Genomic DNA, 20,047 nt, shown 5'->3' with positions numbered 1-20,047 from the left:
CCTTGTACTTCTGTTCTAATTCATTTGTAAATTGTTTGACAATGAATTCCTGAAATTATGGTACTCATTGCCAATATCATCAAACGTATAAAAATGCCCTCAGTTATGATAGCCACCACCTATAGTTACTATGGCGATGTTCACAGCCACCACCTCTAGTTATCATGGTGATGTTCACAGCCACCACCTCGTGTTACTATGGTGATGTTCACGGCCACAATATCTAGTTACTATGGTGATGTTCACAGCCACAATATCTAGTTACTTTGATGATGTTCACAGCCACAATATCTAGTTACATTGTACTTTGATGATGTTCACAGCCACAATATCTAGTTACTAAGGCGATGTTCACAGCCACCACCTCTTGTTACTATGGTGAGGTTCACAGCCACAATATCTAGTTACTATGGCGATGTTCACAGCCACAATATCTAGTTACTATGGTGATGTTCACAGCCCCAATATCTAGTTACTTTGATGATGTTCACAGCCACAATATCTAGTTACTATGGTGATGTTCACAGCCATAACCTCTAGTTACTTTGATGATGTTCACAGCCACACTATATCTAGTTACTTTGATGATGTTCACAGCCACACTATATCTAGTTACTTTGATGATGTTCACAGCCACAATATATCTAGTTACTTTGATGATGTTCACAGCCACAATATCTAGTTACTATAGAGATGTTCACAGCCACCATCTCTTGTTACTATGGCGATGTTCACAGCCGCCACCTCTAGTTATTGTGTTGATGTTCACAGCCACCACCTCTTGTTACTATGGCGATGTTCACAGCCACCACCTCTTGTTACTATGGCGATGTTCACAGCCACCACCTCTTGTTACTATGGCGATGTTCACAGTCACCACCTCTTATTAGTTTAATGATGTTCACAGCTACAATATCTAGTTACTATGGCGATGTTCACAGCCACCACCTCTTGTTATTATGGCGATGTTCACAGTCACCACCTCTTGTTATTATGGCGATGTTCACAGTCGCCACCTCTTATTAGTTTAATGATGTTCACAGCTACAATATCTAGTTACTATGGCGATGTTCACAGCCACCACCTCTTGTTACTATGGCGATGTTCACAGTCACCACCTCTTATTAGTTTAATGATGTTCACAGCTACAATATCTAGTTACTATGGCGATGTTCACAGCCACCACCTCTTGTTATTATGGCGATGTTCACAGTCACCACCTCTTATTAGTTTAATGATGTTCACAGCTACAATATCTAGTTACTATGGCGATGTTCACAGCCACCACCTCTTGTTACTATGGCGATGTTCACAGTCACCACCTCTAGTTAGTTTAATGATGTTCACAGCTACAATATCTAGTTACTATGGCGATGTTCACAGCCATCACCTCTTGTTATTATGGCGATGTTCACAGCCGCCACCTCTAGTTATTGTGTTGATTTTCACAGCCACCACCCCTTGTTACTATGGCGATGTTCACTTCCACCTCCTCTTGTTACTATGGCGATGTTCACAGTCACCACCTCTAGATAGTTTAATGATGTTCACAGCCACAATATCTAGTTACTATGGCGATGTTCACTGCCACTATACATAGTTACTTTGATGATGTTTACAGCCACAATATCTAGTGACTATGGTGATGTTCACAACCACAATATCTAGTTACTTTGATGATGTTCACAGCCACAATATCTAGTTACTATGGCGATGTTCACTGCCACTATACAGTTACTTTGATGATGTCTACAGCCACAATATCTAGTGACTATGGTGATGTTCACAGCCACTATATATAGTTTCTTTGATGATGTTTACAGCCACCACCTCTAATTACTATGGTGATATTCACAGCCACCACCTCTAGTTACTATGGTGATGTTCACAGCCACCACTTCTTGTTAATATGATGATGTTCATAGCCACCACCTCTAGTTACTATGGTGATGTTCACAGCCACCACCTCTAGTTACTATGGTGATGTTCACAACCACCACTTCTTGTTACTATGCTGATGTTCACAGCCACCACCTCTAGTTACTATGGTGATGTTCACAACCACCACTTCTTGTTACTATGCTGATGTTCACAGCCACCACCTCTAATTACCATGGTGATGTTCACAGCCACCACCTCTATTACTAAGGTGATGTTCACAGTCACCACCTCTAGTTACGATGGTCAAGTTCATAGCTATACCACTACCCCGGTGTGACCTTGGTCGACTATTGTCCTCCCTTATATGTAATACTAAGCCTCCTTGGTCTGTTACCTAAGTGCCAGATGCCGTAGGTGGTAAGAAGATACAGACGTTTCAAATAAAAAAAATACTACAATAATAGGAAAAAGAGTTACTTATGTAATTGTGAACTACACGTTCCTCAGCTATGAAAATGTGTGACGTGGAGGCGGATAAATAAGTTTGACATTTCGAGCAACTTCCACCCCAAGAAGCACCTTGTTAGAGAATGAGGAAAACAAGTTATATATGATCAATAAGATTGGTTCTGAACTATCAAACCCCCGATTGGGAAACCCGCGCATCCAACAAAGAGACCGTAAAAATACGTGAAGTAGGAGTTATAACAAAGAACTATAAATCCACATGGAAGGGTGGATAACTAGCCTAAACATCGTACCTGTTGTCAGATTCCTAACTAGACCACAGGGACTTGTAACGTAGGTTGTAAGAAAGTCTGTTGTGTATACATGTGTACTATATACTATATAAAAGGACAAGGGAACCAACGACTCGCTTGGAAGAGGTACACCTGCCTCTACAAAAGTCGCCCGTATTCCGTCAAATATGGATAAATATGTACATATACAATACCAATACATTCTAAAATAAATTTTCGACATGGAAAACACAACTTCAATCACGATATGATATATTAACATACCTTTATTTAACTATGAACGTAGAAAATGCAGTCAGATTTCCTCGCTGTCGTTTTGCTTGTCCACTGAAATCTAGGTTAAACACGTTTGAGTGGATATTGTGTACCCCATACCCGGACCCGAACTGGAAACCCCATATACACAGTGCCTGTATACTAAAAGCTACAATATTAATGTGGTAACGGTAAAGTAAAGATTAGAGTCTCGACTTAAGTTAGATTCTTCAATTAATGATACGTGTATTTCAAATAAAGGTACTTCTAAGAACCTTAACCATGAAACTTAATTTATACAGAGTCTGGGTACAGAATTTCAGTGCAGTAGCGGGTAAGGGCGAGTACACTAAAATGGTACCCATCATCAATTACAATATGGCGGATTATACGAACAAGAGTCGAGTGCTGGATAAAAAAATTGTGATTCCTCGCTTAGTTGTTGGATTAAATTAATGAAAGCGTTATCGGAGATAGCCTATTTGTATTTGCAATGGGAAAATATCACCAGAAAGTGAAATGAATGCATACAAAATTTGTTACAAGGGAATATGAGTGCCTTTGACCTAGTATGGTATTTCCTTACCAGTTAGCTGTTGTGGTCTGTGATATACTTGGCTATACAGAGCTAAGTGGTGTTGCTTGTTCAATCTCTAAATCGGTCTGTTCTTTTCAAAAGCGTCCCTCTCACCCCCACTCGCTCTCACTCGGACGCTTGATCTCTATTGGCCTTACCATAATTATACCACACTCTCCCCAATTTTCTTTTTGGGATGCTGGGGGGCAATAAGTTTGATCTGTGGTAAATATCTTGTTGGCCAGAATGGATAACATACCCTGAACTTCCTGCGATGTCGCTAAGAGTGGGTCTGTTGTTGTCGCTCCCAATGTCATATGCGGAATTGCTAATGGTAGCTGGTATGCGATGTCGCTCCAGGTAAAATTGGCGCATTTGGTAGGGGAGCCCGGAATCGGTTCTCACCCTAGCATGGACCGAAAAATCGGACACCATTCCTTTCCGTTAACTCCATCACCTCCTCAACAGTCATGTCTTCAAGGACATCTGCCACAGCCTGAGCTGTCCTGTTCAGGAAATGAGGGGCACTCCATTGATGTTGCTGGCATAGTGGAAAGTATGGTGCGTCTGTCTCAATCAGAAGGTTCTCCTTCGGAATCGATCGGAGTCCCTCTTTTTGCTCTTCGCTAAACTGGGCCATAATGCCAGAGAAACTGAAATGGGTGTTGGGAAAGCCAATACGCCAGCACTCCACAACATGTGCCGTCCCAGTGAAACAATGGAGTTGGATCTTCTGATGGCGGTCCACCCTGGCCTCAAGAATATCCAGGCACCTCATGTAGGCCTCAACTCCAGCCTTGTCCCCCCGGGTTCCTCGGATATGTAGAACCAGGACCTTGTCGCTTGGTAGGAATTGAAGCAGGGACTTAAGCTGCCTTTCCTGGTAGTACCAGTGTTCGGGTGGTTGAACTGTATGATCAATTCCCACTTCACCAAGTCCCACAACTCCGGGTACAGTCAGTAGCACCTTCAGCCGATCTAAGTCCTCTGCAGTCAGATATTTTTTAGGGTGAATCCCTACGACAACCCTGACATTTTCCTGTCGCAACAGTTGGATCTCCTCCTCTTCAGGGTAGGTACTTGGATCACAATATACTGCCACTGCACCTGCCACTTCGACCCTGACCTCAGCAGATGTTTCGGGCAATCTGGTCACGATGTCGCTAACCACTGCCCTGCTGTTAAGCTGAAGCTTATTCCGAAGACGATCTAGGTGGAAATGGCTGTCAAAAGCGAACATCACCTGTTGGAAACCATCCATCTCCCCCTTACTGTCTGACGCCCCTGCATCCTCTTCGGGAGGTGCTGTCCTGGTTTCGGTGGTTTGATGGATAGCTTCTGCGTATTTCGCTCGAAACTCATCCAAGGTAGACTTTGCCAGGGCGTTTGCGACCACCACCAAACAGCGCCAATGAATGAGGGCTGCTGGAGAATTCACAGGATCCAGACTAAATTCTCCTGGAATCTCCCATCCCTGCACCCGGCAGACATCCTCCATAGCCTGTTGCTGCAACGGGGTTACCTCCCATCCAGGATACATCAGGTGGTTCCTGTTAATGTGGTCAACCAGGTCGCGCAATGTTGTCTTCGGCCCCAGCATGCAATTCACCATTAGAGACAGACAGGTATATCTGGTCCAGCATGCAACTCACCATTAGAGACAAAGGAAGACAGTCTGCGAAAATCGCTGGGACATGTCTTTGGACCAGATGGTGTTTTGGATACGTCGTTCTCTCTTCACAGCCCCCGATGAAACATTCAATGGCTCGACGACTCTTTCCACTCCCTCCATGCCTTTCCCCAGTCTCCTTGTATGATCTTTTTCTTTGATTAGGTTCGCGTTGTCGCTTCACCCGCTTCTTCTGGGGCTCAAAGTAGGTCACTGTCCTTTGAGTGTCTTGCTTTTTGCTAAGTCCATGCAACGGTGACCCTCTCTCTGGGTTCGCTCCCACATCAGTGTCATGCCGTGCCTTTCTTTTTTTTTCTGTGGACCACGACGTCTTTGGGGATTCAAAATCGGATGCGATGTCGCTTGCCGAAATTTGTATCTTTAAGTTATCGGTGGACAACACTGGAGGGGTTCCAGGAAGCTCAGCGGTAGACGGAGTCGTTACTACCGGGGAACCAGGCGTTTCCGTTGGTGGTTCCGTCCCATCTGCTACTGCTTGACTGAATGTCTTGCTAGCAGACGCGGTTCCTTGGTTCCCTAGGTCCACTGTCACAGATTGAATGGTTGGGTCTTGCTTCTTCCTGTAGTCCGTGGTGGTCTGGAATACATCGTCCTTGACTGGGGCAATTGACCTCTCTTTTTGCCTCCAGATATGTTCGGACACCCACTTGTTTGAGAACAAGGATTTTGCACATTCTGCTGCCTCCCTCAACCAGCTTTTCCTCCCCTTCTCTTTTGCTATTGCATCCTGGCCTTGGATAACACTTTCCAACTGCTTTGTGGTTAGCGTTGTGTCGTTGAACAGCTTTCCGAATAAAGTGGTTGGGTCCAGTAGGCGAGCCTTCGCTGTCGACTGCTCCACCTACACAAGGATATTCTCTCCTTGCTTCACCTTCCTACTTGCCATCTTTTCTGTAAAAGAAAAAGACATTACATTGGGGTTGTTTGTTGGCAATTCGTGCACTTAAATTTGTCTATGTCCAGAGCATCTGAGGGTGATATGTTGATACATAAGCCATGGAACCACTCCTCACAGTAGTCGCACTGGATCATAAACTGACCATCCCACGGTTTTCTACACAGGCAGTATGTTCCGTTGTCGGCAACAGTGTCTGGAACAGGGATATCATCAGCAGAGAAATTACGTAGCCACGCGGGCAATTGCCTATCGCGACACGGTTTCAGTTTATCGTGATTTAAAACCATAACCTTATTTCGTAATTTCACCCTAAACAGATAGGGAGTAAGTTTCTCTGTTATAACACCTGGTCCTTTCCAAAGTGGGCAGAGTTTCTTGCATTTTCCCTTCTGCGCACTGTCATCCAGGATGTGCACTTTATCCCCTTTGTCGTAGGATTTCTTCAGAATGCGTAGGTCGTAATTCCTTTTCATCCTTCGTTGAGTCTCCTGTAACTTTTTACGGGCAAGATCATGGGCTCTATTAAGAGACGCAACAAGTTGGGTCACATATGGTGCCACTTCTTGAGGTATTGTCCTTCCGCAATGTTCGAACATCAAATCTGCTGGTAGATTAACTTCCCTGCCGAGCATCATCATGTTAGGTGTTTGGCCAGTATTCCGGTTCACCGTCGATCGCATTGCTCCTGCTAGTTGCGGAAGGAATATATCCCAGTCAGTTTGTCGCTTCCCAACGAAGCATCTTACTGCGTCCATGAGAGTTCTGTTGTATCTTTCCACTTGTCCGTTTGAGGAAGGGCGATACGGAGTCGTTCTCGCCTTGTGGATATGCAGCACATCGCAAAGAGCTGCGAACAGGTTACTCTCAAAATTGCGCCCCTGATCTGAAAATAACTGGAAGGGCATCCCAAAGCGTGAGAAGAAGTTGTTTACTGCTGCTTTCGCTGTTACTTCCGCTACCTGGGATTGGACTGGAATTATTTCGACCCATTTGGTTAACTGATCGACCATCATCAATATGTGTTCGTTTCCACGTTCTGTTTTTGGTAAAGGCCCAAGGAAATCTATATGTACCCTCTCCATTGGTGCTCCCGCATGGTACTCCGTCAGAGGATATTTAGCGTGTTTTGTCGGTTTTTTATTTCGGTTGCAGACCTCACAGGAACCAACATAATTTTCAATATCCTTGGTAATTCCATACCAGAAGAACTTCTCCCGCAACTTTAAACGGGTTCGTGATATTCCTTGATGGCCAGCCGATGGTAGGTCATGGTGCAAATGAAGGGCCGTTGCTATCAATCCTTTAGGGAGTACTAAATCCTGGGCATTTGAGTTTTTCTTTTTGATGAACATAATTCCGTCCCGAAATCGAAGTCGATCTCTATTTATCCAGAAAAACTTGGTTCCAGGGCTAGAAAGAAATAGTTCCCTCTCGGACGGAGTCTGTTGACTGTTCATCCAGTTGAGTACTGGTTTGAGTACTGGATCCTTCTCTTGCTCTTGACGAATTTCCTCGCACGAAAACCCCCAACATGCTTCCATGCCGTTCTCTGATTGTAGCATCCACACTACCGAACCAGTCTCCGACAGGATGGATACCTTCCGTATACCAAACTCTCCATTTGCCGGTTGTTGGTTATATACCTCCACAGTTACCGGGGTCCTGTCTTCTGTCCCTCCAGGGTCCCACTCTCTTCCATCAGTGTCCATCACTGAGATCGGCACAATGTCATCCACAGTTTCAATGAAATCAGCCCATTGGGAGTGTGCCTTTTGGCAGTAGTTGCACCCACCACATGGTAGATTTTCTAATGGCACACCGTGTACATAGTGACTCTGGTCAGCCCAGCATCTGGATAATGCATCGGCATTCGCATGTAGCTTACCCCTCCGATGCTCTAGGATCATGTTGTACTGGCTCAATTCCTCCATCCAGCGGGCTAATTGGCCTTGGGGCTGCTTAAACCGCAGAAGCCACGTCAGACTGCTGTGATCAGTTCGTATTTTGAATGGTCTGCCCAAAAAGGTAATGTCGGAACTGTCTACATAGTCTTACAATCGCCAATAACTCTTTCCTAGTGGTACAATAACGTCGCTGCTCAGGTGTTAGAGCATAGCTAGCATACGCAACCACTTTTTCCTTGCCCTCCTGTAGCTGTAGCAACTCCCCACCAATAGCTTCATTGGAAGCGTCGGTGTCTAGAATGAAATCATCCGTCGCGTTTGGTAAAGCTAGGACTGGGGGTTGTGTGAGCTTACATTTCAAAGCCTCAAATGCTTGTTGTTGGTCGGGTCCCCAAACAAATTTCTTCTTCCCTGTTATGTTGTACAGCGGTGTCGCTATGTGTGCAAAGTCTTTAATAAATAACCGGTGATAATTTGCTAAACCCAGAAAACGCTCCACATCCTTGGAGTTGGACGGGACTCTCCAATTCTTTATGGCTAATATGTCTGTCTCCGACATCTCAAGGGAGTTTTCGCTCACAATCCTTCCTAGGAACTCTTCTTTTGGAAGAAAATGCACTTCTTTGGCTTTAATTTCAAGCCATACTTCCGGAAGCGCGACAGTGTTTCCACTAAATTGGTCAAATGATCCTCAAAGTTCTTTCCCAGTACCACAATATCATCTAGGAACGCAAGTGCGATTTTCCAATTTAAACCCCTTAAAACCAAATTGATTACTCTGGAGAATGTTGATGGCGAATTACATAGACCAAATGGCATCTTGATAAACTCAAAAAGGCCGTACTTGGTAATAAAGGCTGTCTTCTTCCGATCTTGTTCCGCAAGCTTAACCTGCCAGTATCCCCAAATAGCATCTAGCTTCGAAAACCATCTGTTTCCTGATAGGGTGTCCACACAGTCCTCTACCAATGGTAATGGGTAAACGTCTTTAACTGTTATGTTGTTGAGAGCTCGATAATCGATGCAGAATCTCACTGAACCGTCTCGCTTCCTCACCAGAACAGGTGGTGAGGCCCACTCGGAGACCGATGGTTGAATTACGCCAGCTTGGAGCATCTTGTTGAGCTCATCCTCCTCTTCTTTCGCAAAATGTAAAGGGGTCCGTCCCATGCGTTGCTTAATCGGTTTACCCTGTGTTTCGATTGTATGCTCAATATCTTTAAAAGACCCAATGTCAAATGTATGGGAAGCAAAAACATCTTGGAAACCACATATGACATTAGTCAAAAGCCCGAACTCCCTTTCTGAAAGATGGTCCTTAGAAGTTTCTAGCATATTCCTCAGATGCTCAGGAATCTCCACTGGTCCGAATGTTTGGTGATTATCCATCTGTGCACATGGTTCTACCTCGATTTCCTGGTCAGGTTCAGGAAAGATTTCTGCCTCAACAGCTGATCCTACCTCCTGGCCCTTCTTTACCACTACAAAGTTTTCTGATACATTTAGGACACAGATATCTGGCTCCTCTCTGCTTAAATGTACTGTACGAGGAATCATCAAATTTGGGTTTCCACTCGACTCAATGCAATAGTCCGGTAACGTTCCCTGCATGTGACAATTAACCCAGGCTACTGAATTTGGAGGTATTGTTCGTCGTTTTGCTATGGTCACTTTACATACTCTGGGCTCGTGGTCGATGTTCCCAACTCTAAGTGACGTCGTGTTCTTTCCAACCGTCAACAGGTGATTTTGCATATCAATCTTAGCGCCCTGCCTAACTAAAAAATCGAAACCTAGGAGCATGTCATCCTCTATTGGTGCCACGTGTATAATTTCATTAAACACCGTTGATCCAACTCGTCCACAGGTCCTATTTTGCGGCCTAGCATAACCATGTCCTTTCCTGCAGTCATGAACTTCATTTGACATAGCGTAGGTGGCTTAGGATCCAATGACTCATAAACTTGCTCGGAGATAATAGTTGACTCCGCTGCTGTATCCACAATTGCGTCAATTGTTCTGTTTACTAGGTGTACTGTAGTGTGATATAGTGCGTTTGACTTGACACGGTTAATTACAAGCGTCCCCACATCTTCATTACTCTCCTTATCTGTTGGTGCGTCTACCACTTCCCTTTCTTCCTGTTCACTACCGACAACCGAGCTGGTGGTGGAGCCCACACTTGACCCTGTCTGTTCAATTTCCGATTCCTCCTGCTCAACAGTCAAAGAATGTGACACCCCGTAATCGGTTGTGTCAAGATTTTCTGAAATGGCCTTAATGTCTATGGACATGTTGCCTACTATTGGGTCGGTAATCCGGCCGTCGATACCAACCCTTTGTCGTTTAAATCTTCTTGTTTAAACTGCACTCTTCTTGATTCTTGCAAGGCTGGACAATCCTTCTTAAAGTGTCCTGACTGGTGACAGTGGAAACATCCCTCCCTCTGTTGGGTCCGATCCGGCGATTGGCTTCGGCTTGGAGATCGTCTCCTGCTCCTCATTTCGGTGAGCAAATTATCCATCTTGGCAGACAATGCGTCCATCTGATACTCCACTCTCCCAGAAGATCTCTGAAATTCTGCCTTTAAGGAATCCACCACATTCTCCAAATTATCCACTCTTTTTTCCATGCTGCTTCGTGCATCCCCTTTCTTAAGGATAGGAGGTAATATTGACCTCTGGCTTTCCCTAGGCTTCTTTTGCTTCACCTCCCTAACATATGTTGGAGCGCCTTCCTCCGCCTCATAGTCCAGCTCACTGTCCGGTTCACACCTGGCTTGGTATATTGACGGACTTATTGGATCCGCCTTAGACTTGGTGGTGTGCTTCCCTTTATTTGAACGTCGGATACACTGGAACCATTCTATTTCCTCCATTGCCGACTCTATACTATTATGCTTCTTCATGCATGTATGTTGTCCGGCCGCCTTGTCCGTACATCCCAGACAAAACTGCATTACAGCGGTTTTTCGAACCCATTTATCAGGCATTCCCTTGTATGCTTTCACTGCCAAGGTCAGTACCCTATCCGCCCATTCTTGCAGAGGTTCACCCTCCTCCTGACATGCTGCGGAAAATTTCGCTTGCAATGTCTCGGGTAGTTCATCTACTTTGAACCGTCGATCAAACTCTGCCATTAGTTTACCATAGGGTATGTCCCCATTCATCTCCATCAGAAGGCTGTAGTAGTCGCCAGCCTTACCACTCAAACTCCAGCAAAGTGCATGCTTCCTCTCCTCATCACTCCAATTGCAAGTATCTGCAAAACTTGTGAATTTCTGGCGAAATAAAAGCCAACTGGAGCGTCCATCAAATTGGAGATTCTTCGGAAGTGTCAACGGTTTAAACCCCTGAGAGCGTACTGGCTTTCTCTCCTCTGCCCTCCTATGAACCTGCTTTCTTCGTGGTGTCATTCCTTGTTGTTGGTGTGAAGACGCATTATAGCTGTCCTCCTCCTCTTCCTCAGATTCATAACCGTATTCGGTTTGGCCCTTGCTGTCCAGCTCACAATCGTCATAATCGTCTCGTTGGTTATTCAACATGGATTTAAACCCAGGTGCAGATTAGGGTGTTGACCTTGTACCTTAAAAATTCCAAAACATCCTCCACAAATTGTTTCTGGTCTGTGGCTGGGGTGTCGGTATATTCTTTGAGCTTCCCAAAATGTCTATTTGGCGTAAAATCCACCAGGCCTAAAAAAGCTGCATCCACTCGTAGTCTCGGAATTGTGAAAATATTATCGAAAGTAATGTTTCCTATTGTTCTCCGAAACGCTACGATATTGTCTGCCACTTTCCTTCCAACATTAGGTAGAGCTAGTAAATCTGTCGCCTTGCAGAAATTAATGCGAACTTTTGCCATGTTGTAATGTGTGTAAGAAACAAGATGAAACAATGAAAAGGAAATTTATTTCAAAGAAAATTGTACAATTATTTATTTATTTTTTTTTTTTTTAACGACAATGTTAATAAGACTTCTAACAGATAGCGATGTCGCTTATCAGTCACATTACAGTCTATCAATGATTCTTTATAATATGTTAACCAATAGCGATGTCGCTTATCAGTCAAATAACAGACTACCAATATTAACAAAGGATCCAGTACTCAAATATTAACAAATGCTGAAGGTTTGTGATGAAATTCTTCTGAAAATTATTTAATGAAATTAACGCAGATATAATATTTGTTTTGAACTTGTAACCACACTATGTTATCACAGTGTGCTGGAACGTTTTGGTCGAAAATCGATTCCAAAACAATAGCCAAGTTTTGTTATACGGTTTGTTTACACCGGAAGTTCAATGACAATGACGTCACCGCCCGTGCTGTCAAGTGACAGTATGGCGGGAAAACTCCAAGCCAAAAATTGTTGAGCAAATTTCACGTTATCGCTTAAATTTGCAAAAATCAATTTGTTAAAATATCAAACAAATTTGTTGAAGAAAGAAAATTCCGATCTTTTTGATATTGATAACCAGGAACATATATTATCCCCATATACGTAATCTGGTACAACGACACGATATCGTTTCAAAGGGATATAGGCGAGGTGTTTTTAGTCCAAACTTTTCCTCTGAGTATCCCTCTGGTCACCCCGTTCCAAAACAATAAACCTCGTCGCCAATATGGTATTTCCTTACCAGTTAGCTGTTGTGGTCTGTGATATACTTGGCTATACAGAGCTAAGTGGTGTTGCTTGTTCAATCTTCTAAATCGGTCTGTTCTTTTCAAAAGCGTCCCTCTCACCCCCACTCGCTGATTTTTAAATTAATAATTGTTTTATATTATATATTTTAGAACTGGTTTACCGATTGATTGTATAATAGCCGAAAGATGGCGATAATGAATTTAGAAAAAGAAAATTGAGTTTTGTATCGCTATTTTTCAAATCCTGAAGAGAAGTTAAAAATAGGCTCTAACAAAATGTTTCGACAGTCAAACTCGACGAATCATTAAACCGAATTCTGTTGTTCTGTTATGGATTATTGCATATTTTGGATTAGAACGAACACAGGTTGTTCCTAGAAGTCTCTAGAGCTATAATTTTGTTATATAACTCAATATAAAACAAAGACAAGAGAAGACAAATTTAGACTTTATTTCAGGTCAGCAGTCAACATGGGTTAATCACCATTAATAACACCACACAACATGTCTATCTGGTTTCGTACTATGGTAAGTATGTTGGAAACTTATCCTGATGTGCTCTTTAATGTGAAAGCGTACAGAACACAAAATATATAGTTTCCAAGATCTGCATTATATAATAGAAATGCTATTGGTAAAGTGCACTCAAATAAACTGTTTAATCAAGTTCATGCAGTGATGAAGTTGAAAAAAAACTTTGCAATCAAAAAAGTTGGACAAATGTTATTTCAGCGTATTGCTTTCCACACAGTGAACAACACTGAAATAAAATGATTACTGATACATTAATTAGGCTGACACAATGATTATCACAGACGTAGTTTTTATATTATACATTAATTTGGGATTCGTCATGATCAATGTAATTTCAATAACACGTGTGTAAAATACAAAAAACAACTGAAAATATTGCAAGTTTATATTACAAGGGTGTGTGTAGAGTGGTTTTTTTTTATACAAACAATGAAACAATTTTTCTAACGTTTCTAATTTTGCTAGAATTGATAAGCAGAAAATTTCACTTGTTCAGTTTTAAAATCTCATAAGAAATGAATACAAATTCTATTTGCAATTTATCACAAACTTCAAAAAATTGAAATTTGAAAGTAAAATCCATATGAAAAAAATAAAGAAACAGCTATCCCCGACCATTATCTTCCATTCCATCATGAATAGCGTGAAAAAAGTGTCCAATCTAAAAATAAGTAAATTAAGTGTTTTTTACAAAAGCCCTAAGAAACCTACTTCCCAACAATATAGATGTATGTGTGAAAATGTATCCAAAATACTGAAAGCAGGAAAAATCAGGAAAAATTTTCACTTCTACATGTTTTAAATGAATGATGAATTCTCTCAAGATTGATCTAGGTGGCCAGGGTTGATCTGTAAGCTGTATCTCACTCTCTACATTAATTCAGTGCACTGAACATATAATATTTTATCGCATACAGGTTAAAAAAACATAACCATTATGATTAGTTTTTATTGAAATGCCCTAGGAATAACTGCATTATAACAATACCTACATAGGTTGAAGACAAGGACACTTCTCTATTTATAGTACAAAAGATTTTTTCATTTCAAATAGGAGTAACACAAATTTCTGTCAATGTGTACTTTTCAGAATTGGAGTCAATAGATCGAAATATAATTAGGTTAAATGACTCAAAAACATCCAACCAAGTGCAGTTATCATCATAATACATTAAACGTGAAAATGGCTAAATAATGTTACCACTAAATATGTAGAAAGTGTAACAGGAATATTGCTCATCAAATATCACAAACGTCATAAACATGAAAACTGACACAATATATACAAAATATTGCCTCTTCATGAGTATATAAATATATATATATACAGTTATTGTCATATAAATATTACAGTAACAAAGTACAAATGCATCATTTTGTCTGTACCAGCAGATCTTGAAAAAAACATGCTTATATTTGTAAAATGTGCACAAAATTTACATTGCAACATGCATGTAAAATATGTAAAGTTGATTAATTGGCCAATGCTATAACCTACAATTTACACGGACGGATATTTGAACAAACTATACTAGTACATCGTGTGATTTTGAAATTAAAAAATATCTTGATATCACTCTAAATGATGAAACCTAATACTAGTCTATTCCGATATAATGACTTCTGCATCACCTGTGCAGTGAAGAGTATGAAACAGGTAAGAGTACTTTACGTATATTACTAGTAACACCAGTAAAAACCCTCAAGGTTTAAACCTTCACATACTGGTATGTAGATGTAGATACGTACAGCACAATGTCTATCCAATCGTATCAAAATGAATACAGATTTTTTTTATATTATTCGTTCGACTTAAAATACAGGTATAGAATAGAGAAACAAAATGAACCCACATAGTTCTAAAAATGTTTAGAATGTTCTAAATGCAATATAAAGCTCTTTAAAAAGTCTCATATAAATACATTTACTATACTTAATATTTAAGTACTTTAACTGTCTTGTGTATACTTATATTTATACTTCAAGTTCAAATTTAAAGCATGATAGATGTGAATGTTGAATGGAAATGGCAACACATTTCAGCAGGAAGCCTTCAGCTAGTTTACATAGATCAGTTAATTCATTAAAAATTTGAATATTATTTCTTCTGTCATCTCTTTTCCACTCAACGCTTACGAAATACCTTACAAGTAAATGCCATTTGATTTAGGACTTTTCCACATACAGTTTACATGATCTTATTTAACACACTGTACTGGTCAGGAAACATTCCATGGACCTCAATCATCGTCCCATGAAAATAACAATGAACACTTTTCACACCTGCAATCAAAACTCTTAAATACATTTATCTTCCCTTTTTATTATATGTACATATTGCGATTCGTGGATTCATACTGCATTGATATTAATGCAGTATTGCATGTATATGTTAAATATATCATGAATTGGACAGTAATTTTTCATTATTGAATTTAACATGATAATGGAAAGAACAGGACAGATATAATTAAAACTACAGCACACGCACTGGGTTACTTAGACATAATGTTTGACCCTCTTTAACACAGGGTACAGACATAATGTTTAACCCTCCTTAACACAGGGTACAGACATAATGTTTGACTCACGTTAACACAGGATATAGACAAAATGATTTACCCTCGTTAACATAGAGTATAGACATAATGTTTTGACCCTCGTTAACACAGGGTACAGACATAACGTGTAACCCTCGATAACACAGGATATAGAAAAATAATGTTTAACCCTCGTTAACACATTTATAGAAAAAAATGATGACCCTCGTTAACACAGGGTATAGACAAAATGTTTGACCCTCGTTAACACAGGGTATAGACATTATGTTTAACCCTCGTTAACACAGGGTATAGACATGTTTGACCCTCGTTAACACATTATGAAAATAAAATGTTTATCCCTCGTTAACACAGGATATAGAAATAATGTTTATCCCTCGTTAACACAGGGTATAGTCATAATGTTTGACCCTCGTTAACACAGGATAGAGACATAATTTTTGACCCTCGTTAACACAGGATAGAGACATAATGTTTTGACCCTCGTTAACACATGTTATAGACACAATGATTGACCCTCGTTAACATAGGACATAGACAGAATGTGTAACCCTCGTTAACACAGGGTATAGACAAAATGTTTAATCCTCGTTAACGCATGATGTAGACAAAATGATTGACCCTCGTTAACACAGGGTACAGACATAACGTGTAACCCTCGATAACACAGGATATAGAAATAATGTTTAACCCTCGTTAACACATGTTATTGAAAAAATGATTGACCCTCGTTAACACAGGGTATAGACAAAATGTTTGACCCTCGTTAACACAGGGTATAGACATAATGTTTGACCTTCGTTAACACAGGATAGAGACATAATGTTTTGACCCTCGTTGACACATGTTATAGACATAATGTTTGACCCTCGTGAACGCACAGGATATAGACAAAATGATTGAATCTCGTTAACACAGGGTATAGACATAAATTTCAACCCTCGTTAACACAGGATAGAGACATGTTTGACCCTCGTTAACGCAGGGTATAGACATAATGTTTGACCCTCGTTAACGCATGTTATAGAAATAATGTTTACCCCTCGTTAACACATGTTATAGACATAATGTTTGACGCTCGTTAACACAGGGTATAGACATAATGTTTGACCTTCGTTAACACAGGGTATAGACATAATGTTTGACCCTCGTGAACGCACAGGATATAGACAAAATGATCGACCCTCGTTAACACAGGGTATAGACATAAATTTGAACCCTCGTTAACACAGGATAGAGACATGTTTGACCCTCGTTAACACAGGAACAAGTGACATGTTTGACCCTCGTTAACACAGGATAGATAGAGACATGTTTGACCCTCGTTAACACATGTTATAGAAAAAATGATTGACCCTCGTTAACACAGGGTATAGACATAATGTTTGACCCTCGTTAACACAGGATAGAGACATGTTTGACCCTCGTTAACACAGGATAGAGACATGTTTGACCCTCGTTAACACAGGATAGAGACATGTTTGACCCTCGTTAACACAGGATAGAGACATGTTTGACCCTCGTTAACACAGGATAGAGACATGTTTGACCCTCGTTAACGCAGGGTATAGACATAATGTTTGACCTTCGTTAACACAGAATAGAGACATAATGTTTGACCCTCTTTAACACATGATATAGACATGTTTGACCCTCGTTAACTCAAATTTAAACTGAAAAATCATATTGATCGTAGCCAATACGTTACACTGAATACAAAATCTCTTAACCAAAATGATTTTAAAAATTCCATATTTCACCACTGTCCTGTAAATTTTACAATAAAAAACAAGATTCAGCACAGATCTGCTTTACAAAATATGCATATGGCTGTATCTTTTTGACATTGTTGTATATAAATATGAAATTTTGCTGATTGTTTTCTAGTTTTTTATTGGATTATAAAAGCTGCCATCTAGCTTCTCATTGGATTACGCAAGCCTTGCTCCCATCACCACGGTTGCCTCCCGCAGAAGTTGGTCGTTTCATTCCACCTCCTCCTGTAGGCTTGTTGTTTGAAAGCTATGAGAAAAAGAATAAAAAATGAATATAAAATAATTTCTTAAATAATCTAAATAATATGCAAATATAGAACGAAAATAAATTTCTATGGATTCAAACTTTTCTATGTTTAATTATCAGCTCATGTATACCGATTATTTTATGAAAATGTCAAAAACAGTAAACCTTAATGAATTCAGAAGATTCAATTTTATTTTAATTAAAATGACTTGAGCTCTAGCCTTATTTTAAACATAAAAGTTACATGCATATGTGTTTGTTAGTATTTCGTCATGCACATGCAATATGAAAAATGCATGCATATTCAGGATGTAAGACAGTTCTAGACTACAACGCAAATGTATATATTGTATTTAATTAATCATTATAAATCAATATCTTCTGAAAAAATAAAGTAATGAAATAAAAACAAAAACGGAAAACAACACAAATGAAAACAATACATATGTCAAGAAAGAAACGAATTAGGTGTGAAACTGGAGGTCAGATCAGTGCAACATTGGCGGGTTAAAACGGAAATGGCGTCACGATCTAATACAACGTTCAAGGCAAGTGACTGTCATAAATGCTTTACCTTTTCTCAGTATACAGTTTCTTAATCAAAACTGTCGATTAGAAAAGTGAAAAAGATACGCGTAGAAAAAAAAATGCATTTAATATAAGTACATGTATTGTGGACCAGAAGTAAGCATGCTATGTTTGAAACACAGGGTGGTCTTAATGTGTAAACGAATCTAAAGCATAATGCATCAGGAGAAATACGTATATTAATCATTTATTTTGGGGGGGTAATCTCTGTAAGATAACCGGTAAACAAAAACACTATGAGAACAGGATCTCTCGACGAGCTGTGAATTGATTAATGGTCAGTTATTTTAAAACAGTCGGGAGGAATCGTTACATGTATGTGTACGTGTACTATGCAGGATACTGATAGGAAACACAAGCACAATACAAAATAAGCAGCACGGATTCAGAAAGCATCCAACAAATTGGAAATTTCCTTCTGAAAATAGAAAATATAGTCTCATGCCACATATGCTTTTAGGTATAAATATGAAATGTGCTTCTTACATAAAGATCATCACTATGTGTTTTGTTATCGATTATCCATGTATATTGAAAAATACTGTAAACCACCTATTTGTGCGTAATCTCGCGAGAACTCAACGCGAATCTAGATGTTTCGCATATAATTGCATGAAGACTATTCTTTTTCAACCATTAACTGTCAACGCACAATATGATCGTTAAGCTTTAATTTAACTGGAAATAGCAAAATCTGTCAAATACCTAAAGCTTAGTATAAAATCTGTCAAATACCTAAAGCTTAGTATAAAATCTGTCAAATACCTAAAGCTTGGTATAAAATCTGTCAAATACCTAAAGCTTAGTATCAAGTAAAATCTGTCAAATACCTAAAGCTTAGTATAAAATCTGTCAAATACCTAAAGGTTAGTCTACAAGTACAGGCTTTGTATTGTGTTTGTGAGTATGGTATACGCGAGCGAAATCTTTTACGGCAAGTGCCGACGGTTACCGATTTGGCTGCATATTCGGCATTCGCAATATATGCAACGCATAATGTAACAATAAGCAAGGCTTTTCGCGAAATATAGTATACATCCAACTCTTGATCGCTATTTTACGGATTTGCTAATGTGTTGAAAATGATGAAGACGAGTAATATAGTTTGCTCGAAAGTGGTTTACAGTACATATATATGATAAATGAATTTAAAAAAATATTTTGATATATAATGAACATGAAAATATGTTGGTTTTCCCCACTTTTTTGTTTTCCATTATTTCATTTTAAATTTTAGCACTATGAGCCTCTACAAAGAGACATATCCATTCAACAAGACATCACCACGTACCTCTACAAATGGACAGACGAAATTGAATAAATGAGACCTATTGGTTTAATCCCCTCACCGTGCAGAAAATTGGTCAAATTGTGCACTTTTTGATAAAAGCATGAAACTTGGCACATATCAAGAACACAACCAAAGGAAACTTTTTAGAACCCGGGCCATTTCCAAAAATAGCCTATGACGTCATGGCGGCCATTTTCCAATATGGCCGCCACACATATTACTTATCATATTCCAAAAACATCATGTCATAGTTATCAAAATTTATTTCAGATTGAAAAATAGTTAATTTGATTCGACATCAAGAACACAACCAAAGGAAACTTTTTAGGACCCGGTTCATTTCCTAAAATAGCCTATGACGTCATGGCGGCCATTTTCCAATATGGCCGCCACACACATTTTACTTATCGCATATCTTTTCATCAAGTTATAGT

The 20,047-nt window shown here is 39.9% G+C and overlaps 2 protein-coding genes across 10 annotated transcripts in view; both read right to left on the bottom strand.

Annotated features, from left to right (window-relative positions):
- Nucleotides 1-3,880: 3,880 nt before the first annotated feature.
- On the bottom strand, nucleotides 3,881-5,014 carry LOC138316594 (uncharacterized metal-dependent hydrolase YcfH-like). Its single transcript, XM_069258274.1, has one exon. It carries the CDS (start codon nucleotides 5,012-5,014, stop codon nucleotides 3,881-3,883), a length of 1,134 nt encoding a protein of 377 aa, XP_069114375.1.
- An 11,978-nt stretch (nucleotides 5,015-16,992) lies between these two features.
- Nucleotides 16,993-20,047, bottom strand: part of LOC138315131 (kinesin-like protein KIF28) — a 64,856-nt gene continuing 61,801 nt past the window's right edge. For all 9 annotated transcript variants that reach the window (XM_069255907.1, XM_069255904.1, XM_069255910.1 and 6 more), the window contains one exon: nucleotides 16,993-17,734. In XM_069255907.1, coding sequence (XP_069112008.1) covers nucleotides 17,636-17,734 — 99 coding nt within the window. In that variant the 3' untranslated portion in view covers nucleotides 16,993-17,635. The remainder of the gene's footprint in view (nucleotides 17,735-20,047) is intronic.

This window comes from Argopecten irradians, chromosome 2 (assembly GCF_041381155.1).
Source record: "Argopecten irradians isolate NY chromosome 2, Ai_NY, whole genome shotgun sequence".
NCBI lineage: Eukaryota > Metazoa > Mollusca > Bivalvia > Pectinida > Pectinidae > Argopecten > Argopecten irradians.
The sequence above is the reverse complement of the archived record's forward strand: the minus strand, read 5'-3'. Positions and strand labels throughout refer to the sequence as shown.